We start from the raw sequence: 24,389 nt of genomic DNA on the forward strand, positions 1-24,389 counted from the left end.
CCCCAAGCCCCCCGGGCGCCCCCGGTCACTTCCCGGCCGCGGGTTTGTCGAAGAGCGCCGCGAGGTCCAGCATGGCCTGGCGGATGTTGCGGCCGAAACGCTGCGAGTCCTGCGGGCAGCGCCGCTCAGAGCCTGCCCCGAGTGCCCAGAGCGACACCCGGACCCCCCGTGCCCACCCCGGGGCACCCCCGGGGCTGGGGGACCCCCAGAACAGCCGGCAGCCCGGAGGAATGGGGGACCGGGATGTGGGGAGGGTCCCAGGGATGGGGTGAGGATGGGGTGGGGGTCCCACAGGGTGGACTGGGATGTGGGGAGGGTCCCAGGGATGGGGTGGGGATGGGGTGGGGGTCCCACAGGGTGGATTGGGATGTGGGGAGGGTCCCAGAGGATGGGGTGGGGATGGGGTGGGGGTCCCACAGGGTGGATTGGGATGTGGGGAGGGTCCCAGGGATGGGGTGGGGATGGGGTGGGGGTCCCACAGGGTGGATTGGGATGTGGGGAGGGTCCCAGGGATGGGGTGGGGATGGGGTGGGGGTCCCACAGGGTGGATTGGGATGTGGGGAGGGTCCCAGAGGAGGGGACAGGGATGGTGCCACAGGAAGGGGTGGCGTGCAGGATGCAGCAGGGTCAATATCAGGGTCAGGGGCGTCCCAGACCCACAGGTGACGCCCCAGGTGACGCCCCAGGTGACCCCCCAGGTGACCCCATGGATTGCAGTTCTGGTAGAGCCCCCCCACACCCCCCACACCCCCCGTTCCCCCCTCACCGTCTCGGGGCTGGAGAACTTGCTGGACACGTGGAAGGTGATGAGGTTCTCCCCGGCAATGATGTAGGACACCCCATAGCCATCGTCTGCCACCTGTGGGGGGGGAGAGAGGGCCCATGGGGCACCTGGGGGCACCTGGGGGCACCTGGGACCCACCTGGGGTTGTGGGGCCGGGCTGAACCCCCCGGGTCACCCCTGTGGGGCTGGGGGCTCCCGGCGTGGGGCACCCCCTGCCCGAACCCACGGGGGGGATGGAGTACAAGACCCCACGGGCCCCCCTGCACCCACTGCCCCCTCCCGGTGCCCCCCTGTGCCCTCCCGGTGCCCCCCGGTGGTCCCGGAGCTCACGGGGCCGAAGCCGCCGCCGCAGGAGACGTGGTCGGGGAATTGCTCGAAGTCGAACATCTTGAGCTGCTGCTGCGGGGTCTGGCTGGTGGAGAGGCGCCAGGGCTCCGACAGCACCTGCGGGGACACTCGCTGCAGCCCGGGGCACCCCGGGAGCCCCACTGCCCCACCATGCCCCGTGCCACCCCAGCCCCAGAGCGGGACTCCATGTGCAGTGACACCAGGGAGGGTGGCAGTGCCCCCTTGTGTCCCGCTGTGCCCTCCCGTGCCGCTCCCGGTGCCACACTGTGATCCCCGTGCCCCCTGCTCGTGTCCCACAGTGGCTCTGTGTGCTCCCCCGTGACGGCGCCCGTTCCCTCGTGTCCCTCAGCGCCACCCTCGTGTGCTGCTTCCACACTGCCCCCTCATGTCCCTGTCCCGAGTCCCCTTCGAGTCCCGTGTCCCTCAGTGTCCCATGTGCTGCTTCGCCCGTGTCCCCCTCGTGTCCCCTCGTGTCCCTGTTCTGTGTCCCCGTCGTGTCCCGGGTCCCTCAGTGTCCCGTGTGCTGCACCCCCGTGCGCCTCTGTATCCCCCCGTGTCCTCGTCCCATGTCCCTGGCCCATGTCTCCATCCCGTGTCCCTGTCCCATGTCCCTATCCCGTGTCCCCGTCCCGTGTCCCTTGTGCCCCTGTGTCCTCATCCCGTGTCCGTGTCCCTGTCCTGTTTCCCTATCCCCTATCCCGTGTCCCCTTGCGTCCCTGTCCCGTGTCCCAGTCTCTGTCCCATGTCCCAGTCTCGTGTTCCTGTCTCTTGTGCCCCTTGCGTCCCTGTCCCATATCCCTATCCCCTATCCTGTGTCCCCTTGTGTCCCTGTCCCCGTCCCATGTCCCTGTCCCGTGTCCCTGTCCCGTGTCCCCGTTCCGTGTCCCTGCCCCATATCCCTGTCCCCTGTCCCCGTCTCGTGTCCCTCAGCGCCACCCTTGTGTGCTGCTGCCCCCGTGCCCCTGTCCCGCGCTGACCTTGGCCAGGAAGGGGCTCTGCGTGCCCAGGTACCGGGACATCAGGTAGAGGCAGAAGAGGTGGCGGTCGATGCCCGCGCCCGTCATGGCGAGGCGATAGAGCTGCTGGTGCTTCTCTGCCGCGGCCTTGAACAGCTGCTGCCGCTCCGAGCGCTGGGGTGAACCCCAAATTACAGCCAAACTGCACCCCAAACCTGCACCCCAAACCTGAACCCCAGCACAGCCCCCAAATCTGCACCTTGAACAGCTGCTGCTGCTCCGAGCGCTGGGGTGAACCCCAAATTACAGCCAAATCAACACCCCGAACCTGACACCCCAAACCCGAACCCCAGCACAGCCCCCAGATCTGCACCTTGAACAGCTGCTGCTGCTCCGAGCACTGGGGTGAACCCCAAATTACAGCCAAACTGCACCCCAAACCTGCACCCCAAACCTGAACCCCAGCACAGCCCCCAGATCTGCACCTTGAACAGCTGCTGCCGCTCTGAGCACTGCGGGAGAACCCCAAATTACACCCAAACCTGACGCCCCAAACCTGAACCCCAGCACAGCCCCCAGATCTGCACCTTGAACAGCTGCTGCTGCTCTGAGCGCTGCGGGGCAACCCCAAATTACAGCCAAACTGCACCCCAAACCTGCACCCCAAACCTGAACCCCAGCACCGCCCCCAGATCTGCACCTTGAACAGCTGCTGCCGCTCTGAGCGCTGTGGGAGAACCCCAAATTACAGCCAAACCAACACCCCAAACCTGCACCCCAAACCTGAACCCCAAACCTGCACCCTGATACAGCTCCCAGATCTGCACCTTGAACAGCTGCTGCCACTCCGAGCACTGGGGTGAACCCCAAATTACACCCAAACCTGACGCCCCAAACCCGAACCCAAACAGGCACCCAGCACCCCGTGAGGGACAGGAACCTCTGTGAGGAATGGGGACATCCAGGAGGGACAGGAACTTCCACGAAGGATGGGGACCCCCAGGGGGGATGGGGACCCCCCGAGTGACAGTCCCAGGAGGGTGTGGCGGTTCCCAGGCCAGCCCCGTGTCCCCGCCGGCGTCACTCACGCTGCTCCAGGGGTCGGCCATGCTGCGCACGAAGGCCGTGGCCTCGGAGGTGCAGGAGCGCACGGTCTCGGTGCGGCCCTCGCGGAACAGCCGCGTCATGGACGCCTCGTACGTCAGGCAGAAGGAGCCCTTGTCCTGCGGGATGGCAGCGTGGGGACACGGGATGGGCCTGGCTCATCCTGCTGCCTGACACTGGTCACACCCACCTCGTCCTGGCCACGGCCCTGCCCAGATCCTGTCCTTCCCTGGTCCTGCACCATCCCGTCCCATTCCATCCTGTCCTGTCCTGTCCCATCGTTATCCCATCCCATCCCGTCCCATCCCATCCCATCCCGTCCCATCCCATCCCATCCCATCCCATCCCATCCCATCCCATCCCGTCCCATCCCACCCCATCCCATCCCATCCCATCCCATCCCATCCCATCCCATCCCATCCCATCCCATCCCATCCCGTCCCATCCCATCCCATCCCAGGGATCCCATCCCATCCCATCCCATCCCATCCCATTGATCCCATCCCATGGATCCCATCCCATCCCATCCCATCCCATCCCATCCCATCCCATCCCGTCCCGTCCCATCCCATCCCGTCCCATCCTGTCCCATCGTTATCCCATTCCATCCCATGCCTATGCGGTTCTATCCCTATCCCTGTCCCATCCCATCTCAATCCCATCCCATCGATCCCATTGCACCCCATCCCATCCTTATCCCATCCCATCCCATCCCACCCCTACCCCATTCTATCCCTATCCCTATCCCTGTCCCATCCCATCCCATCCCATCCCATCCCATCCCATCCCATCCCATCCCATCCCATCCCATCCCATCCCATCCCAATCCCATTCCAATCCCATCCCATCGATCCCATTGCACCCCATCCTATCCTTATCCCATCCCACCCCACCCCTACCCCATTCTATCCCTATCCCTACCCCTGTCCCATCCCATCCACATCACCATTCCATACCTACCCTACCCCACCTCAGCTCCCTGCTGCCCCATTCCCCCTCCATTCCCATTCCCACCCCATGGATCCTACGCCATCCCATCATCATCCCATCATCCCGCCGCAGGCTCCCGTGCCCGTCCCTCACTCGGAAGTGAGCCAGCTGCAGGGCGATCTGGATGAAGGCGTCGGGGCTGGTGCGGCAGCGCTTGATGAGCCCCTTGCCGAAGGTGGTGAACGGGAAGCAGCAGAAATCCACGTCGTCGGCCAGCGCCCGCGCCACGCGCAGCGACGCCTCGATGGCCGCCACCCCCTGGGGACACCGCGGGGCGTGGCGTGGCATGGCATGGCATGGCATGGCATGGCACCCTCACCTGAGCCTGTGCCCACACCTGAACCTGTACCCACACCCAAGCCACCCCCAGCGACGCCTCGATGGCCGCCACCCCCTGGGGACACCGCGGGGTGTGGCATGGCATGGCATGGCATGGCATGGCACCCTCACCTGAGCCTGTGCCCACACCTGAACCCGTACCCACACCCAAGCCACCCCCTGGGGACACTGCATGGCACGGCACAGCGTGGCGCTGCATTCACCTGTGCCCTCACCCTCACCTGCAGCTGTCCCTGCCCTGTCACCCACCTCGGGGGGGAAGTTCCACTGCAGGCGCTGGGGGGGGGCCAGGTGCCACCTGGGGTCCCCCTTGCAGTGCCCGTCCTGGGTGTAGCCCAGCTGGAACTTGTCCGTGGCCAGCATGAACTGGGGGGGACAGGGGGCGGTGGGAAGGGGGCAATGACCCCCGGCTCCCCAAAAACCCCCTGCCCCCCAAAATCCCCAGGCCCCAAAACTCCCGGCCCCCAAAACTCCGTAACTCCCAGCACCCCAATTCCACAATCCACCCAGACCCCAAATCCCCAGAGCCCTCAACCCTCAATCCATGACTGCCCCAACCCCGAATTCCCGAGACCCCTGATCGCCCAGTACTGTGCCCCCAGACCCCCAATCCCATGGGCCCCCAACCCTTCAGCTCCCCAAACACCAAATCCCCAAGCCCCCCGACCTCCCAATCCTGTGACCCTCCAACACCAAAATCCCCAAATCCCCAAATCCCTTGGCCCCCCGGTTCCATGGTCAGTTCCATGGTCCTCCACACCTAAGTCCCCAAATCCACCCTGTTCCGTGGTCTCCCACACCCCAAATCCCCAAGGCCCTGGTCCCTGACCCCCAATTCCATGGCCCCCAACCCTTGAGCTCCCCAAACCCCAAATCCCCAAGCTCCTCAACCCCGCAATCCCCCCCGACCACCTGCAGCCCCCAAGCCCCTCAAATGCCCCTATCCCCAAAACCTCCCATCACCCCAACTCCCTGATCCCCCCCAGCCCCCCAATCCCAAACCCTCAGGGCCCCCCCAGAATCCCGACCCTCACCCCACAGCCCCGGGCAGAACTCCCACATCTTCCCTCCATCCCCAAACGGGGGTCCCCAGCCTTGGGGTGCCTTATAGGGGTCCCCAAATGAGGGCTCCCAACCTGGCCAGGGGTCCCCAGACCTTGGGGCACCCCATGGGGTCCTGAGCTGAGGGTCCCCATCAGGGGGTCCCCAGCCCTGGGGTGCCCCACTGGGGGTGTCCCCGCCCCATTTGGGGTGTCCCCATCCGGGGGAGCCCCACTGGTGCCCCGGTACCTCCCAGAGGTGCCCCACGATGGGGGCGTCGGCCCAGGAGTGCTCGGCGTTGGCCCCGATCTTGCCGTTCTTGTAGACCACCACTGTGAAGGACTTGTCGAACCAGCTGCGGGCGGCACGGGGGGTTTGGGGCGGATTTGGGGGTGTTCAGGGGGTGTTTGGGGGGCACAGGGGGGCAGAGGGTACCGGGAGGGAGAGGGCAGGGAGTTTGAAGGGGCTGGGGGGGGGGTTCGGGACATTTGGGGGGGTTTTGGGGTCCCCACAGCTGGTGGGAGCAGCAGGGATGGGGTGCTGAGGGGCCCGATGGTGCTGGGGGGTCTGGGAATGGATCTGGGCCTGGGATTGTAGGATGGGGGCGCAGAGGGTGCTGGCGGGAGGTTTGGGGTCCCAGCAGGCTTTTGGGGTGCCCATCGGTCACAGCAGTGCAGTAGGGACTTGGTGATGGGGTCTGGTGGGGCTGGGGATGATGTGAGGGGGTTCAGAAGGTCTGGGAGGGGGTCTCGGGGGTGTCTTTGGGGTGCACACAGTCAGAGCAGTGGCCGTGCAGCAGGGACTGGGCTGGGTGGGTTTTTGGGGTGTTTGGAGTGTCTGTGGGTATTTGTGGGTACCAGGGGCAGGTTTTGGGGTGTTTTGGGGTGTGCGCCGGTCGCAGCAGTGTCTGTGCAGCACGGACTGGGCTGGGTGGGGGTTTGGGGTGTCTGGTGGTGTTTGTGGGTGTCTGTGGGTGTTTGGGATGCAGCTTTGGGGTCCTGGAGGTGTTTTGGGGTGCTCACCAGTCATAGCAGTGGCCGTGCAGCAGGGACTGGGCTGGGTGGGTTTTGGGGTGTCTTTGGGTACCAGGGGCAGGTTTTGGGGTGTCCTGCCTCACACACCGGTCGTAGCAGTGGCCGTGCAGCAGGGACTGGGCTGGGTGGTGTTTGGGGTGTCTGTGGGTGCCAGGGGCAGGTTTTGGGGTCACGCACCGGTCGTAGCAGCGGCCGTGCAGCAGGGACTTGGCGTAGGCGTCCATGCAGCCGGGCTGGGCGGGCTCCTGGCCGTGCTCCTCCTCGTCCAGCGTGAGGAAGAAGGCGGCGCGCTCGATGGCGTCCAGGGACGCCTTGTTGGGGCCGCGGCGGAAGAACCGCGCCCGCGCCTCGGCCCACGGCACCCTGGGCAGCCGCGGTCAGCGAGGGGCACCCCGCACCCCACACACCCCACCCCGGGTGGCACCGGGGCCATCGAGGACCCCTCTGAGCCCCCCACCCATGAGGGGGTCCCGTGTCCCTGTGCGAGACTGGGGACAGGGATGGGGGACAGAGATGGGGAAAGGACGCCCTGGTGGTCCAGGGTTCCCAACACTCCCAGTGTTCCCAGTATCCCCAGTGTGCCCATCGCTCCCAGAGTTCCCAGGAGCCCATTGTGCCCAGCATCCCCAGTATTCCCAGTATGGCCATTGCTCCCATTGTTCCCAGTGTTCCCGGTGTTCTCAGGTGCCTGGCATTTCCAGTATGCCCAGCATGCCCGTTATTCCCGAAGTTTCCAGGTGCCCAGTGTCCCCAGTATCCCCGTCATTCCCAGTGTCCTGGTATTCCCAGAGTTCTCGGGTGCCCAGCATCCCAGTACACCCAATATTCCCATTATTCCCAGAGTTCCTGGCATTTCTAGGTGCCCAGTGCCCCCAGTTTTCCCGGAATTCCCAGTATTCCCATTATGTCCATTATTCCCATTATTCCCAGGTACCCAGTGTCCCCAGTATCCCCATTATTCCCATTGTTCCCAGAGTTCCAAGTATACCCAACATCCCCATCATTCCCAGAGTTCCCGGTGTTCCCAGGTGCCCATTATCCCCAGTATTCCCATTATACACATTATTCCCAGTGACCCTGGAGTTCCCAGGTGCCCATTATCCCCAGTATTCCCATTATGCACATTATTCCCAGTGACCCTGGAGTTCCCAGGTGCCCGGTGTCCCCACTATCATTCCCATTGTTCCCGGAGTTCCTGGAGTTCCCAGGTGCCCAGTGTCCCCACTATCATTCCCATTGTTCCCGGAGTTCCTAGAGTTCCCAGCATCCCGGTATCCCCGTTATTCCCGGAGTCCCCAGAGTCCCCAGCATCCCAGCACGCCCGACACCCCGTCATTCCCGTTATTCCCGGTGCCTCGCACCTTTCCCCGGCCGTGAGCGCCGCCAGCCGCTCCTCCCCGGGCTGCGGGGGCGAGGGGTCCTCCAGGATCCTCTGGAATTGCATCTCCAGGTCGGCGGGCGGCAGCACCTGCCCCCCGTAGTAGAGCCACACCTTGTAGTAGCGGCCCTTGTGGTACACGGCCAGGTGTTTGCTGTCCGTCAGGTGCAGCAGCGTGTCTGGGGGTGCACGGGGTGTCAGGCCAGGCCGGCGGGACCCCGGGGACGCCCCCCGGGCCCGGCGCCGCCCCCTCCCGGGCCGTACCCGTCTCCTTGCCCGGGATGCGGGTGGTGTTGAACATCCGCTCCATCTGGTACGAGCACATGGGCACCACGCCCAGCGCCATCATCTGGGGAGGGGGACACGGCTCAGGGGGGCTCGGGGGGGGCGGCGTGCCCAGCTCTGCCGCTGCCACCCCCGCTCCGAGCCCCCCGACAGCCCCGGGTGGAGCTCTCCCTGCTCCTGTCACACGGAGCTCTCCCTGCTCTCCCGGGACCCCCAAATCCCCCAAATCCATGGGATCCCCACAGCTCCCCCAGCCCCACAGGACCCCCAGGATCCCCAAATCCATGGGATCCCCACAGCTCCCCCAGCCCCACAGGACCCCCAAATCCATGGGATCTCCACAGCTCCCCCAACCCCACAGGACCCCCAGGATCCCCCTGGGACCCCCCAGCCCCCTGGGAACCCCCCAAACCTCCATCCCCCCGGGACCCCCAATCTCCCCCAGCCCCATGGGAGCCTCTGGACCCCCCAGGCTCATGGACCACCCCCAACCCTAAAGAATCCTAGAGAATCCCCCAGCCCCCTCAACCCCATGGGACCCTCTGGAGCCCCCAGACCCATGGCACCCTCTGAGTCCCTTCAACCCTAAAGAACCTCCCAGTCCCATGCGACTCCCCCAGTTTCCAGTCCCCTTGGTCCCCCCCAGCCCCATGGGGCCCCCCTGGGACCCCCAACCCCATGGGACCCCCCTCCCAGCTCCATCGGGGCCCCCCAGTCCCCCCTCACCGGGGTGATCTGCCCCCATTCCAGCTGCTGCCGGTACAACGGGACAACGCTGACCCCACCCCTCCGGGACCCTCGGGACCCCCCAGCCCTGTGGGACCCCCTGGACCCCCCCAAGCCCCCGGGCCCCCTCACCGGGGGGATCTCGCCCCGGTCCAGCCGCCGGCGGTAGAGCATCATGGAGTGCACCACGTTGGCCGCCCGCGCAGCCTGGACGCGGCTGGGGGTCACGTACAGGAAATCCTGGGGACAGGGGACACGCCGCGTGTGGCGGGGGGGGCCGGGGGGTCCCCGGGGGGTTTGGGGGTCCCCAGGCCCCCCTCCAGCCCTTACCATGGCGTAGTAGTTGCTGTTGACCATGATGGGGCTGCGGCCCGCGCAGGTAAATGTACTCCTCCCACCAGTCACTGACCTGCAGGAACGGGGACGGGGACAGGGACAAGGGACACGGGACAGGGGATGGGGACAAGGGACCGGGACAGGGGATGGGGACAGGGGACAGCGGGGGGAAGAGAGCACAGCGACAGGGATGCGGAGAGGGAACCGGGAAAGGCCACGGGGAGGGTAACATGGGATAGGAGACAGGGACAAGGACAAGGGATAGGGGACACAGGATAGGGGACAGGAATGGGGACAAGGAATGGGGACAGGAGACAGGGATAGGGGACAGGGTAAAGGGTCAGGGAACAGGGACAGGGAACAAGGGATAGGGGACAGGAATGGGGACAAGGAATGGGGACAGGAGACAGGGATGGGGGACAGGGTAAAGGGTCAGGGAACAGGGACAGGGAACAAGGGATAGGGGACAGGAACGGGGATGGGGACAGGGACAGGAATATGAACAGGAATGGGGGACAGGGAGAGGGGACAGGGACAAGGGTTAGGAGGCAGGGACAAGGGCAGGAGACAGGGGAAGGGACAGAAACGGGGGACAGTGACGGGGGACAGCATCCTCTGCCCCTACTGCTCCAGCCAGGACACCCAGGAGATCCCAAATCCCTCCTCATGCTGCCGGGAGGGGACACCAGTCCTGGGGTCACCACCCCAAAGGCCGCGGGGTCCCCATGTCCCCGGGTGTCCCCACACTCACATAGTTGGTTGTCCACCAGGACTTGAGGCGCAGGTACCGCTGCAGCCGCGGCGCCGTCTTCTCCTGGAACTCCTTGGCCAGCGCCTCCATCTCCCGGAACTTGTCATCGTCCAGGAGCGGCCGCACCGACTCCAGGTACTGCGGGGAGGGGACACGGGTGACACCCCATCATTGCCACTGCGGGCACCCCTCGGGTCCCAGCCCCGCGGGGACAGCGTACCCGGGCGATGGTGGCTTTCACGGGCGGCACCGGCAGCGTGGGGAGGGAGCTCTGGAAGCTGTACAGGAGGGGCTTGCGGATGGACATGATCTTCACCAACGCCTGCGGGAGCAGAGACAGCAGGAGGAGGAGGAGGGATGGGGTGAGGATGCACAGCTCCCACAGCTCCCAGAAAACTCCAGCACCCACAGCTCCCACGGCACCCAAAGCTCCTGCACCAGCCACAGGTCCCACAGCTCCCACAGCTCCCAAAAATCTCCAGGTATCCATGGCTCCCAAAAAATCCACGGCTACCAAAACCTCCACAGCTCACAAAGCTCCCCGAGTTTCCAAAGCTCCCACAGCACCCACAGCTCCTACACCAGTCACAGCTCCCACAGTTCCCAGAGCATCCACATCTCCCCTAGCTCCAACAGCTCCCCGAGTTCCCACAGCTCCCATGGTTCCCACATCTCCAAAGGTTTCCCTGGCAGCCACAACTCCAACAGCTCCCACAACTCCATGGCATCTGTGGCTCCCACAGCTCCCAAAACTCTCAAAGCTCCCACTTCTCCCTCAGTTCCCAAAGCTCCCACATCTCCCAAAGCTCCCACAGCTCAAACAGCTCCCATGGGATCCATGGCACCCAAAGCTCCCAAACCAGCCACAGTTCCCAAAGCTCCCACAGCTCCAACAGCTCCCACAGTTCCCAAAGCTCCCACATCTCCCAAAGCTCCCACAGTTCCCAAAGCTCCCACATCTCCCAAAGCCCCCACAGCTCCCTCAGTTCCCAAAGCTCCCACATCTCCCAAAGCTCCCATAGTTCCCACATCTCCCAAAGCCCACACATCTCCCAAAGCCCCCACATCTCCCACATTTCCCAAAGCTCCCATGTCTCCCACAGTTCCCTCAGTTCCCAAAGTTCCCACATCTCCCAAAGCCCCCACAGCTCCCAAAGCCCCACATGTCCCGCATGTCCCAGCGCGGTGTTGCTCACCATCCAGAGGCGGGTGCTGCGGCTCATGCGCCCGTGGGGCTCGAACATCCAGCCGTGGTAGGAGAGCAGCAGGCGGAGCAGCCTCCGGAAGAGCAGCACGGCCGCCAGCCAGGGCCCCCGTGGAGAACACCACGGTGCTGACCACGGTCTGCGCATGGGGGCTCAGCGCCTCGCTGGGGACACGGGGGGGGGACACGGCCTCAGCGGTGGGGACAGCGCGGGTGGCATCCCCAGAGTGTCCCCAGGCTGGGCTGTGCCTGTGGAGTGGGACCCACGGGGATGTGCCTGCGTGGGGTGCCTTGAGGGACACCCCCAAATGGAGATGCCACAGGTCTCCTGCACTTTCTAGGGGTCGGGGTCCCTCCGTGGGGTGGGACTCCTTGAGGGACCCCCCCAAATGGAGACCTCCCGCACCTTCTGGGGGCTGGGGGTCCCTCTGTGGGACAGGGCTGTGCCGTGGCTGGGACCCCTTGAGGGACACCCCCAAATGGGGCGGGGATGTGCAGGGTGGAGCCCCCACGGCCACGCTGGGTCTGGGGTCTCTCCCCGGAACGCTGCCGGGGGGCCATGCAGGTTGTTGTTGTCCCCATGCGGGCTGTCCCCACCACGGGCCGCCCTCGCTGGCCGTGCCGGTGTCCCGGCCGGTCCCGTGTCCCGCTCACCTGCGGGGCAGCCAGTGCCGGATGCGGGCGATGAGCCCCAGGGACGGATCCACGTGGCAGTAGCAGGAGCCGGCCGTGGCCATCACCACCACCATCCAGCTGGAGGGCGACGCGGGGTACACGCCGGTCAGGAAGCTGTTCTGTGGGCACAGCGGGGTCACGGGGGGCACACGGGGGTGGCACCGGCGGGGGGCACGGGCGGCCGAGCCCACCTTGGCGCGGACCAGGCGCTTCTTCCATGAGTGCACGACGGCCAGGTAGAGCTGGCGCACGGCCCTCGCGGCTCAGCTGGAAGCCCAAGCCCTCGGGGGTGACCGTGAACTGGAAAGGCCACGGCCTGGTGAGCTTCCGCCATCCTGGGCACCGGCTGGTGACACCTGCGGGGACACCGCGGTGGGCGCGGGCGCGGACCGGGGGGCGGAGGGGACAGCGGTGCCCTGCCGGTGTGCCCGGGGCGGGTGCCAGCCCCCGGGAGCCCCCGGCCGCGTCACGGCCGTGTCACGGCGGCGTCACGTGGCGCTGGCCCGGTGCCCACTGAGGGAAGGGTCAGCGCTGGCACCGCCGCCAGCTCGGCCCCGGAGGGGACAGCGGGGAGGACAGCCCGGCCCCGGAGGGGACAGCGGGGGAGGACGGCCCGGCACCGGAGGGGACAGCGGGGAGCACAGCCCGGCCCCTGCCCCCGCCCGTGGCACACGCTGTCCCCTGCCCGTGTCCCCCTGCCCGTGTCCCCTGCGGGACATGGCCGGGGTGCCACCAAGTCCCCGTGTCACCACGAGTGTCGCTGGAGACCCCCCCGCTCTGGAGGTGCCGCAAAGCCCCCCCAGCTCTGGGACCCCCCGGTGTGGGCACAGCCAGGCCGAGCCCGGGGGCGGCGGGGGTGACCCCCCTGTCCCCAACACGGGCACCTTTCCCACGGTGGCCTTGGGCTGAGGGTGACAGCCGGGACCCGATCACAGCGGGGGGCCGCTGTGCCCTCTGCACCGCGCGGTGTCACCACCCCGCGCCCCATGGCACCCCCATGGCACCGCACTGTGTCACCAGGCCTGGCACGGCACCGATGGCACCCCACGGCACGGCCTGGCCTGGCACGGCGCACCTGGGCACTAAACCACATCCCCAGCCCTGCAGGGCGCCGGGGCACTGCCACTGCCCGGGTGTGTGTCACCACCCTGTGTCACCGCGCTGTGTCACCCGCATGGCACAGTGGCACTGCCACTGCCCGGTGCGTGTCACCGCCCTGTGTCACTGCGCTGTGTCACCCGCAGGGCACAGTGGCACTGCCACTGCCCGGGCGTGTGTCACCACCCTGTGTCACCCGCAGGGCACAGTGGCACTGCCACTGCCCGGGTGCGTGTCACCGCCCTGTGTCACCGCCCTGTGTCACCCGCAGGGCACAGTGGCACTGCCACTGCCCGGGTGTGTGTCACCGCCCTGTGTCACCCGCAGGGCACAGTGGCACTGGCACTGCCCGGGTGTGTGTCACCGCCCTGTGTCACCCGCAGGGCACAGTGGCCCGGCCCGTCTGTCCCGCGTGTCCCCGCGGCGGGGTGGCACCGGGGCCACTCCCGCCGTGTCCCCCGCCCCGCCCAAGGTCACGGCGGCTCCGGGGCCGGGATGCGCAGCCCCGGGATGGCCCCCGCCCGTTGCCCCCGCGTGGGGCCGGGCCCCGCTCCGGGACCCCCGCAGGTGACACCGCCAGGGGCCCCTCGGAGGGGACGCCCGGACTCGCGGGGGGCGCGGGGGGTCGCTCCGCACGGACACGCGTGGAGCCGGCACCGGGCGCGGCGGCGCGGGAGGGACCGGGGGGGCCGTGCCGGTACCGGGGTGACCCCACGCCGCCGCCGCCGCCCCCGCGGGGCTCCCCGCGCGCGGGTCCCGTCGCGCCCCCTCCCCGGGCCCGGTACCTGCGTGGGCAGCGCGGGGGCCGCGGCTCCGCGGGACGACGGCTCCTGCGGCCGCGGCAGCCGCCAGCCGGTAACCGGACACCGGCGGGGCCGGGCGGGACCGGAGCCGCTCCGCCCCCGGGGGGACCGCGACACCCGGGGGGACCCCGACACACCGGGACGGCAGCGGCAGCGCGGGGGGACCCGGATACCCGGCGTCCCGGGGGACAGCGACATCCCGGGAATGCGACGGGAATCCCCGGCCGGGGGACAGCGACGTGTCGGGACAAGGACCCCGACATCCCCCGGGTCACCGTCCGGGACAGGAATGGACATCCCGGGACAGAACGGGCATTCCCGGGATGGGGCGTTATCCACAGCCCGGGCCACGGAGCGTCACCCTGGGGGACAGCGGGGACACCGACATCCCGGGGGGATGGATCCACGTCCCGAGACAGTGACCCGCATCAGTGACAGGAACACACAGCAGGGACAGGGACACATACACGGGACAGGGACACGCGGACCGGGACAGGGACCCGGGACAGGGACTCCCATCCTGGGACAGGGACACACATCAGGGACAGGGACAGGAACCCGCTACAGGGACACACATCCTGGGGACAGGGACAGTGGCTCTGCCACGGGCTGCGGGGCTCCGGGTGTCCGTGCCCCGGTGTCCCTGTCCCTGTGCCCCGCCTGTCACCTGCTCCCTGCACTGCCTGTCACCTGCCTGCCACCTGTTTGTCACCTGCCCGACCGCTGGCCCCTGTCCCAGTTGTCACCTGCCCGTCACCCCGAGTGTCACCTCCCTGTCCCCTGTCCACTCCCTGCCCCCTGTCCCCTGCCCCCGCACTGAGGGGACACGGGGAGGGGTCTGCAGCACTCGCGACCCCCCCCCAAAGAGCCCCCCCATGTCACCCCCCGTGTGTCCCTTGTGACCCCCCCCCACCGACGGCGACTGGGGGGTCCCGGGGAGCGGATTTGGGGAGGGGGCAGGAGGAGCAGTCGGGAATTTGGGGAAGGCGGGATTTGGGAAGGGGGAATTCGCGGGGGTTGGATTTAGGGCGGGATTTGGGAAGGGGGAATTCGAGGGTGGGATTTGGGATGGAGGAATCTGAAGGGGCGGGATTTAGGGTGGGGTTTAGGGTGGGATTTAGGGTGGGATTTGGGGCGGGATTTAGGGTGGGATTTGGGGCGGGATTTAGGGTGGGATTTGGGGCGGGATTTCGGGTGGGATTTGGGGCGGGATTTAGGGTGGGATTTCGGGCGGGATTTGGAAGGCGGACTCGAGCGCCGGCCCCAGCGCGGCTTTATTGGTCTGAGTTTTACATTCTGCTGTCGCAACGGGGCGACCCCGGGAGCCCCCCGGCCCCAGAGCTGCGGGCGGGGGGCGCAGGGGGGCACTGAGGTACAAACGGGGCTCCCCCACCCCCTGTGCCGCACCCCGAGCCCCCCAAACCCTCCCCAAACCCCCGTTACTGGCCAGGAGTGCGGATCTGGGGGTGCCCGCAGCCCCCACCCCAAATCCCACCCTTATTGGGGGGGGGTCCCACCCACCTCTGCTGCCGAATCCCGGCGTGCGGGGGGTCCCGAGGCTCAGCCCCCCCGAACCGTTGTGGCGGCGCCCCCCAAACTGCCGGGGCCCCCCCAAACCGTTACAAACCCCCCCAACCGTCCCAACGCCCCCCCAGAGCCCGGGGGGGGCCGGGTTTGGGGGATCCCCTCAGGAGCAGCGAGCCTTGTGCTGGAAATAGGCCTGGAAACGGCTCTGGGCGTAATCCTGGGGAAAAAGGGGAAAATGGGGCGAAAAAGGGGTTAAAAAGGGGGTTAAAAAGGGGTTAAAAGGGGGGGGGAAGGGGTTAAAAAGGGGGAGCAAAAGGAGGAGGAAAAGGAGAGAAGGGGGAAGAGGAAAGAGGGAGGAAAGGGCGGGGAAGGAGGGAAAAGGGGAAATGGGCAAAAAAGGGGCAAAAAGGGGTTAAAAAGGGTGGGAAAGGGCAAAAAAGGAGGGGGAAATGGGATAAAGGGGGGAAAGGGAGGGAAATAGGGGAGAAAAGGGGGAAAAAGGGAGAAGGGGGAAAGAGGGAGGAAAGGGCAGGGCAGGAGGGAAAAGGGGGGGGAAAATGGGGGAAAATGGGAGAAAATTTGGGAAAAAAGGGGAGAAAATGGGCGTAAATTGGGAAAAAAGGAAAGAAAGGGGAAAGGTGAAAAAATGGGGGGAAAAGGGGAAGATGAGGGGAAAAAGGGAGAAGGGGGAAAGAAGGAGGTAAGGGCAGGGATGGAGGGAAAAGGGGGAAAAAAGGGGGGATAAAAGGGGCAAAATGGGAGAAAAATGGGGAAAATGAGGGGAAAGTGGGGGGCAAATCGGGAAAAAAGGAAAGAAAGGGGAAAGGGGAAAAATTGTGGAAAAGGGGGGAAAAGGGGGGAAGAAGGGGGAAAACGGGGGGAAAATGGGGGGAAAAAAGGGAGAAGGCGGAAAGAGGGAGGGAAGGGCAGGGAAGGAGAGAAAAGTTGGGAAATGGGAGAAAAAGTGGGAAAATGGGAGAAAAATTGGAGAAAAAGGGGAGAAAATGGGGGGGTAAGTCGGGAACAGAGGAAAGAAAGGGGAAAGGAGGAAAATGGGGGGAAGAAGGGGGAGAAAAGGGGGGACGGAGGGGGAAAGGGAGGGGAAATAAGGGAAAAGGGGACCAAAGGTGTGTTCGGGGGGTTGTGCAGCCCCCCACACCCCACGGGGGCACAGTGCCCCCCAAAACTCACCAGGTACCCGAAGTGGATGGTGGAGATCTTGGCCTGCACCACGGACCAGAGCCCCCAGAAGAAATGTGAGGCCAGGGTGAAGCTGGGGGGAAAGGGGGGGTGAGACCCCAAACCCCGCCCCGGGCACCCCAAAAACACCCACGGGAGGGGGGCGTGGGGCAGGGGAGCCTAAAAATGGCACAGGGACCCCAAAAGTGGCACAGAGACCCCAAATGGGGGCACAGAGGGCCCCAAATAGAGGTACAAAGCCCCCCAAAAATCCCACTGATGACCCCAAAAAGTGGCACAGACAGCCCAGAGCGGCACAGAGACCCCCAATGGAGGTGCAAAGACCCCAAAAAACCACACAGGGCCCCAAAAGTGGCACAGAGGAACCCAAATGAGGGCACAGAAACCCCAAATCTTGGCACAGAGGACCCCAAAAGTGGCACGGAAACCCCAAACAGAGGTACAAAGACCCCCCCCCAAAATCACACAGAGGACCCTAAAAGCGGCACAGAGGACCCCAAAGTGGAACAGAGGACCCCAAATGAGGACAGAGGACCCCAAAAGTGCACAGAGGACCCCAAATGAGGGCATAGAAACCCTAAATCTTGGCACAGAGGACCCCAAAAGTTGGTACGGAAACCACAAATAGAGATACAAAGACCCCCCCAAATCCCATAGACACCCCCAAAAGTGACACAGACACCCCCAATGGAGGTGCAAAGACCCCCCCTAAATCACACAGAGGACCCCAAAAGCGGCACGGACACCCCCAAAAGCGGCACAGAGACCCCATATAGAGGCACAAATCCCCCCAAACCCCGCTGAGGATCCCCCGAAGCCCCCCGAGCCCCCCGGTACCGCTCGATCTCCCGCAGCATCTCCTCCTCCAGGCGCGCCTGCTCCTCCGGCGGGGCCCGCCCGGGGCCGCCCGACAGCGCCGACAGGTTAGTGGCGGATGAAATGGAGCTGGGGAGGGGGAACACGGGGCTGGGACCCCAAAGGGACCCCCAAAGGGACCTCCAAAGGGACCCCTGCCCAGCCCTGGGACCCCCGAGCACTCAGACAGGTAATGGCGGATGAAATGGAGCTGGGGAGGGGGAACACGGGGCTGGGACCCCAAAGGGACCCCCAAAGGGACCCCCGAGCACTCAGACAGGTAATGGCGGATGAAATGGAGCTGGGGAGGGGGGGCACGGGCTGGGACCCCAGAGGGACCCCAAAGGGACCCCTGGCCCCAAGGGACCCCTCCAAGAGACTCATCCACCCCAAGGGACCCCTCCCTGTCCCCAAAGGACTTCTCCAAGGGACCCCTGCCCAGTCCCAAGGGACACCCCCAGGGGACCTTCCAGCCCCAAGGGAGCCCCCTGGGACCCCAAAGGCCCCCTCCCCAAAGGCCCCCCAGACCTGCTGCTGGCGGCTGGGGAAGTGCTCGGGGTGTGCCTGGAAGCAGGGCCAGCTCTCGTGGCTGTAGCTGTAAACCCACTCGCAGAAGTGATTGCCCAGGTCAAAGCCCCTGCAACGGGGGGGTCACACAGCACCGACCCCACTGTGAGCCCCAAACCCACCGGGGATCAGCACCGACCCCACTGTGAGCCCCAAAATCACTGAGGGATCAGCACTGACCCCACTGTGAGCCCCAAACCCACCAGGGATCAGCACCGACCCCACTGGGAGCCCCAAACCCACTGAGGGATCAGCACCGACCCCACTGTGAGCCCCAAAATCACCCAGGGATCAGCACCGACCCCACTGTGAGCCCCAAAATCACCCAGGGATCAGCACCGACCCCACTGTGAGCCCCAAACCCACCGGGGATCAGCACCGACCCCACTGTGAGCCCCAAAATCACCCAGGGATCAGCACTGACCCCACTGGGAGCCCCAAAATCACCCAGGGATCAGCACTGACCCCACTGGGAGCCCCAAAATCACCCAGGGATCAGCACCGACCCCACTGGGAGCCCCAAACCCACCGGGGATCAGCACTGACCCCACTGGGAGCCCCAAACCCACCGGGGATCAGCACCGACCCCACTGTGAGCCCCAAAATCACCCAGGGATCAGCACTGACCCCACTGGGAGCCCCAAAATCACCCAGGGATCAGCACCGACCCCACTGGGAGCCCCAAACCCCCCTGGGAGCCTGCAGAGGGGATTAAAGCCCCAAATCCCAGTGGGATCATGGAGTGTGAGGGACCCCCAGGGACACCCCAAAATCCCCCCAGGGACCCCCAAAATCCCCCAGGATCAGAGACTTGTGAGGAGGAGCTCCTAAATCCCACCGGGACCACGGAAGGTGAGCAGGAGTGGGGAAATCCCAGTGGGATCATGGAACATGAGGGACCCCCGGGAACCCCCCAAACCCCCCCGGGAACCCCCAAACCCCCCCGGGGACCCCCAAACCCACCGGTAGTTGTAGCTGCTGTACTCGAAGTCGATGAGCATGAGCCGTTCTGAGGAGGCCTCGCGCCCCGCCAGGAGCAGGATGTTCGCTGTGGGGTTGGGGTTTGGGGCATTTATGGGGGATTTGTGGGGTTCTGGGGGGTTTGGGGGGGGCTCTGGGGGACGGCCACCCACGGCACTCACCCTCCTGCACGTCGTTGTGGCAGAAAACCACCGGGGATGGGGTGGCCTCCAGCAGGTCCCTGAGGGACGAGAGGGGCTCAGAGGGGACAGGGGAGGGGCTGGGGGACCAGGGTGGGGACAGGGGGACAGCCAAGGGACACTGGGGACATGGGGACACGGGACACAGGGGGACATGTGGGACACAGGGTAACAAAGGCATGGGTGACGCCAGGAGATAGAGGTGACACAGATACAGGGAACACAGGTGACACCAGGGACAGGGGGGGCATGGGGACACCAGAGACACGGGGACACACAGGGATATGTAGGACATGGGGAAACACAGGGGACACCGTGGACGGAGGGGGACAAAGGGAAGGACAGAACCACGGACGCCCCGGCCCCGCAGGATCCCTGCCCTGGGGACGCTGGGCAGGGACAGGGGACAGCGGAGGGACACCCAGGGGGTGGCAGTGACCTGAGGCTCCTCATCTCCTGCTCCAGGTTGTAGCCCCGGAGCTGCTCCAGCTGCTGCAGCTGTGCTGGCTCTGAGAACGTCAGCTCTGAGATCTGCTGCAGGTACCTGGGGACACGGGACAGTGGGGACACGGGGGCAGCACGCGGACACAGGGGACAGCGTGGGGACATCGGGGACAGCAGGACCCTCAGAGCTGCCTGCCCAGCCCCGGCCACCCGAAGGTCTCCCCTGTGTCCCACAGGACCTGCTGGAAGCAGCCAGGAAACCCCCGGGGTCTGGACCTGCTGGGATTTGGGGTCCCCACTCCCTGATCCCAATGGGGTTTGGGGTCCCCACTCCCTGATCCCAATGGGATTTTGGGGCCCCCACTTCCTTCCCTCAGTGGGATTTGGGTCCCCATTCCCCACTGTCAGTGGGATTTGGAACTCTCCCTCCCCATTCCCTGCTACTAGTGGGATTTGGGTTCCCACTCCCCGCTCCCAGTAGGATTTTGGTCCCCCCTCCCTGTTCCCAGTGGGATTTTGTGTCCCCCTCCTCCCCATTCCCAGGAGGATTTTGGGTCCTCCCTCCCCCTTCCTGTTCCCAGTGGGATTTTCGTCCCCCATCCCATTCCCAGTAGGATTTTGGGTCCCCGCTCCCCTCTCCCAGTAGGATTTTGGGTCTCCTCACCCCATTTCCTGTTCCCAGTAGGATCTTGGTCCCCCCTCCCCATTCCCAGTGGCATCGGGTCCCCTCACCCCATCCCCGTTCCTAATGGGATTTTGTGTCCCCACTCCCCTCTCCCAGTAGGATTTTGTGAATTTTGTGTCCCCCCTCCCCATTCCCAGTGGGATTTTGGTCCCCCCTCCCCATTCCCAGTGGGATCGGGTCCCCTCACCCCATTCCCAGTAGGATTTCAGTCCCCCCTCCCCATTCCCAGTGGGATCAGGTCCCCCCTCCCTGTTCCCAGTAGGATTTGTGTCCCCTCACCCCATTCCCTGTTCCCAGTAGGATTTGTGTCCCCTCACTCCATTCCCTGTTTCCAGTGGGATTGAGGTCCCCCCTCCCCGTTCCCAGTAGGATTTCAGTCCCCCCTCCCCGTTCCCAGTAGGATTTCAGTCCCCCCTCCCCATTCCCAGTAGGATTTCAGTCCCCCCTCCCCATTCCCAATAGGATTTCAGTCCCCCCTCCCCATTCCCAGTAGGATTTCAGTCCCCCCTCCCCATTCTCAGCAGGATTTCAGTCCCCCCTCCCCGTTCCCAGCAGGATCAGGCCCCCTCACCCCTCCATGGTCCCAAAGAGCCACTTGGGCTCCTTGTTGAAGGGCATGGCCATGCCGTGGAAGCGCGCCATGGTGACGGCGATCTCGGCCGAGATGCGCGGGTCCCGCAGCTCCTCGGTGCGCAGCCGCCGGCTCTGGGGGGGCACGGGGCGTTGGGGGGGCCCGGGGGGGCCCGGGGGGCGCGGGGGACCCCGATCCTACCGGCAGGTACTGCTCCAGGCGGCCCTGCGGGAACACCCCAAAGAGGCGCGGGCCCAGCGCGCGCTCGGCCAGGATGGCGAACATGACGCTCTCCAGCACCAGCGAGTCCACGCCCTGCAGGGAGGGAGGGGGACAGGGGCGCCCCAAAACGGGGACACGGATTGGGACATGAAAATGGAGCACCAAAATGGGAGCCCCAAAAACGGGGTCCCAGATTGGGACGCAAAAAACACGGGGCACCAAACAAGAATCCCCAAAAATGGGGCCACAAAATGGGATCCCAGATTGGGACACAAAAAACCACGGGACACCAAAATGGGAGCCCCAAAAACGGGACACAAAAAACACAGGACACCAAAATGGGAGCCCCAAAAACGGGACACAAAAAACACAGGACACCAAAATGGGATCCCCAAAAACGGGACACAAAAAACACAGGACACCAAACAGGGATCCCCAAGAACAGGACCCCAAACTGGGACACCAAACAGGGATCCAAAAAAACAGGACCCCAAACTGGGACACCAAACAGGAATCCCAAAAAACGGGACCCCAAAAACACAGGACACCAAACACGGATCCCTAAAAACGGGACCCCAAATGAGGACATAAAAAACATGGGACCCCCAAAATGGGAGCCCCAAAAACGGGACCCCAAATTGGGACACAAAAAACACAGGACACCAAAATGGGAGCCCCAAAAACGGGACACAAAAAACACAGGACACCAAAATGGGAGCCCCAAGAACAGGACCCCAAATTGGGACACCAAACAGGGATCCATAAAAACGGGACCCCAAATTGGGACACCAAAATGGAATCCCAGATTGGGACCCCAAAAACACAGGACACAAACAGGGATCCCAAAAAACAGGACCCCAAATATGGACACAAAAAACATGGGACAGCAAAATGGGATTTCCAAAAATGGGAGCCCCAAAAATGGGAGCCCAAATTGGGACACAAAAAACACAGGACACCTACAGGGATCTCCAAAAACAGGGCCCCAAATTGGGACACCAAAAGCACGGGACAACAAACAGGGATCCCCAAAAACAGGATCTCAAATACGGAACCCAAAAACCGGAAGCAAAAATGGGATTCCCAGTTGGGACACCAAATAGGGATCCCCAAATCAGGACCCCAAAAATGGCATCACAAATAGGGATCCCCAAATCAGGACTCCCAAAAGGGACCCCAAAAATGGGACTCCAGATAGGGACCCCAAAATAGCACCCTCAAAACTGGACCCCAAAACCAGGATTCCCATACAGTTACCCCAAAACCAAGATGCCAAAACTGGGATCCAACACCAGCCCCCCCAAAACGGGCCCCCAAACCAGCACCCCCAATACTGGCACCCCAAACAATGGTACCCCAAAAACAGGCCCCCAGCCCAGCACCCCCAAAAGTGGCACCCCAAAAACGGGACCTCAAACCCAGCACCCCAAGGAGCCTCAGAACCCCAAACCCCAGCACCCCCACCCCAGAGGGAGGGCACTCAGAAACCCTAATCCCAGGAGGTCCCTTGGGGCTCCCACGGGGTTTGGGGGGGGGTCCCTTGGGATTTGGGGTGTCACCATCCCCTGACCTACAGGATGGCCCCAACACCCCCTACCCCAGTGGGAAGGCACCCCAAAATCCTAATCCCAGGGGGTCCTGGGGGGTTCCCCTGGGGTCCTCATGGGGTTTGGGGTCCCGGGGGTCCCCATGGGGTGTTACTGTCCCCTCACCTGCAGGATGGCCCCGTAGACGCGCAGCAGCACCTGCCGGGGCTCGTCCCCCACGCTCTGCACGTGCTCGGGCAGCGCACACTTGTACAGCAGGTTACTGAGCCCCCCTCTGTGGGACAGGGACATTGGGGACATTGGGGACAGTGACCCACCCAGGCAGCGCACACTTGTACAGCAGGTTACTGAACCCCCCTCTGTGGGACAGGGACATTGGGGACATTGGGGACACCAGGGGGACACTGACCCACCCGGGCAGCGCACACTTGTACAGCAGGTTACTGAGCCCCCCGCTGTGGGACAGGGACATTGGGGACATTGGGGACATTGGGGACAGTGACCCACCCGGGCAGTGCACACTTGTACAGCAGGTTACTGAGCCCCCCTCTGTGGGACGGGGACATTGGGGACATTGGGGACATTGGGGACACTGACCCACCCGGGCAGCGCACACTTGTACAGCAGGTTACTGAGCCCCCCTCTGTGGGACAGGGACATTGGGGACACTGACCCACCCTGGGCAGTGCACGCTTGTACAGCAGGTTACTGAGCCCCCCGCTGTGGGACAGGGACATTGGGGACACTGGGGACATGAGGGGACACTGGGGACAGGGATCCACCCGCACAGCACGTGGGGGGTCTGTCCCCTCCCGTCCCTGGGGACAATGCTTGGGGACATTGGAAGAGGCACTGGGGTACTGGTCCAGGGGGAAACTGGGGGCAACTGGGAGAGGGACTAGGACACCAGTCCGTGGGGACAACCGGGGGACACTGTGGGACAGGGATGCTGGTCTAGGGCGAGACTGGGAGGGTACACCGGGGCACGGCGCCAAACGCAGCTGGGGACACTGGGGGACGGGAACGCTGCTTCGGGGTGGGGCAGCTGGGGACACTGGGAGAGGGACTGGGATAAGGGTCGGGGAAGGGACCGGGACACTGGTCCGGAGGGTAATTGGGGACACCAGTCCGAGGGGTACCGGGCTACTGGTCACGGGGGCAACTAGGGGACACCGGGAACAGGGACAACGCTCCGACGGCAACCGGGGCCACTGGGAGGGGACAGGGGCAGCGCTCCGGGGGCCACTGGGAGGGCCCACTGTGAGGGGACACTGGGAAGGGACAGGGACACCGCTCCGGGGGCAACCGGGGCCGCTGTGAGGGCCATTGTGAGGGGCCACTGTGAGGGGACGCTGTGAGGGGACGCGGAGACCGCTCCGGGAGTAACCGGGGCCGCTGTGAGGGCCATTGTGAGGGGCCACTGTGAGGGGACGCTGTGAGGGTACACAGACACCGCTCCGGGGTAACCGGGGCCGCTGGGAGGGACGCTTCCCTAAACCCCGGGACGAGACCACCGCGGAGAGGGCGGGGGGGGGAACGCCTCTCGCCCGTTCCGCTTCCTACCCGATGGGCCAGATGCCGAACTCGTCCGGGCCGATGAGCTTCCAGGAGCCGGACAGAAACTCGCGGCACCAGGCGTAGGCCTGCAGGCGGGTGGCGGCGGGGACATCGCCGTCCTCGCTGCAGCAGCCCTGGCCCCCCGCCGCCGCCGCCATGGTCGCCCCTGCCCCGTCCCGCTCTGCCAGGGCGGCACCCGGGC

At 65.0% G+C, this 24,389-nt stretch overlaps 2 protein-coding genes across 2 annotated transcripts; both read right to left on the reverse strand.

Moving 5' to 3' along the window:
* Positions 1 to 12,285, reverse strand: CPT1B (carnitine palmitoyltransferase 1B). The gene is given in 22 exon segments (XM_063153592.1): positions 1 to 109; positions 767 to 859; positions 1,115 to 1,228; positions 2,110 to 2,262; positions 3,177 to 3,311; positions 4,276 to 4,440; positions 4,771 to 4,887; positions 5,812 to 5,917; positions 6,774 to 6,959; positions 7,958 to 8,153; positions 8,239 to 8,323; positions 9,118 to 9,225; positions 9,316 to 9,357; positions 9,359 to 9,394; positions 10,073 to 10,210; positions 10,293 to 10,394; positions 11,269 to 11,379; positions 11,381 to 11,441; positions 11,931 to 12,070; positions 12,143 to 12,205; positions 12,207 to 12,257; positions 12,259 to 12,285. Coding segments are annotated over 22 exon segments (2,313 nt in total). The 3' UTR covers positions 1 to 25.
* Positions 12,286 to 15,295: 3,010 nt separating this feature from the next.
* Positions 15,296 to 24,365, reverse strand: CHKB (choline kinase beta). Its single transcript, XM_063153602.1, has 12 exons — positions 24,194 to 24,365; positions 22,796 to 22,904; positions 21,063 to 21,176; positions 20,862 to 20,995; positions 19,601 to 19,705; positions 19,144 to 19,202; positions 18,965 to 19,049; positions 17,963 to 18,071; positions 17,661 to 17,735; positions 17,417 to 17,457; positions 16,571 to 16,652; positions 15,296 to 15,596 (listed from the first exon to the last, which is right to left on the reverse strand). Exons 1-12 carry the CDS (start codon positions 24,343 to 24,345, stop codon positions 15,540 to 15,542), a joined length of 1,122 nt encoding a protein of 373 aa, XP_063009672.1. The 5' UTR covers positions 24,346 to 24,365; the 3' UTR covers positions 15,296 to 15,539.
* Positions 24,366 to 24,389: the final 24 nt, after the last annotated feature.

The sequence above is a fragment of the Melospiza melodia genome, chromosome 4 (assembly GCF_035770615.1).
Source record: "Melospiza melodia melodia isolate bMelMel2 chromosome 4, bMelMel2.pri, whole genome shotgun sequence".
NCBI lineage: Eukaryota > Metazoa > Chordata > Aves > Passeriformes > Passerellidae > Melospiza > Melospiza melodia.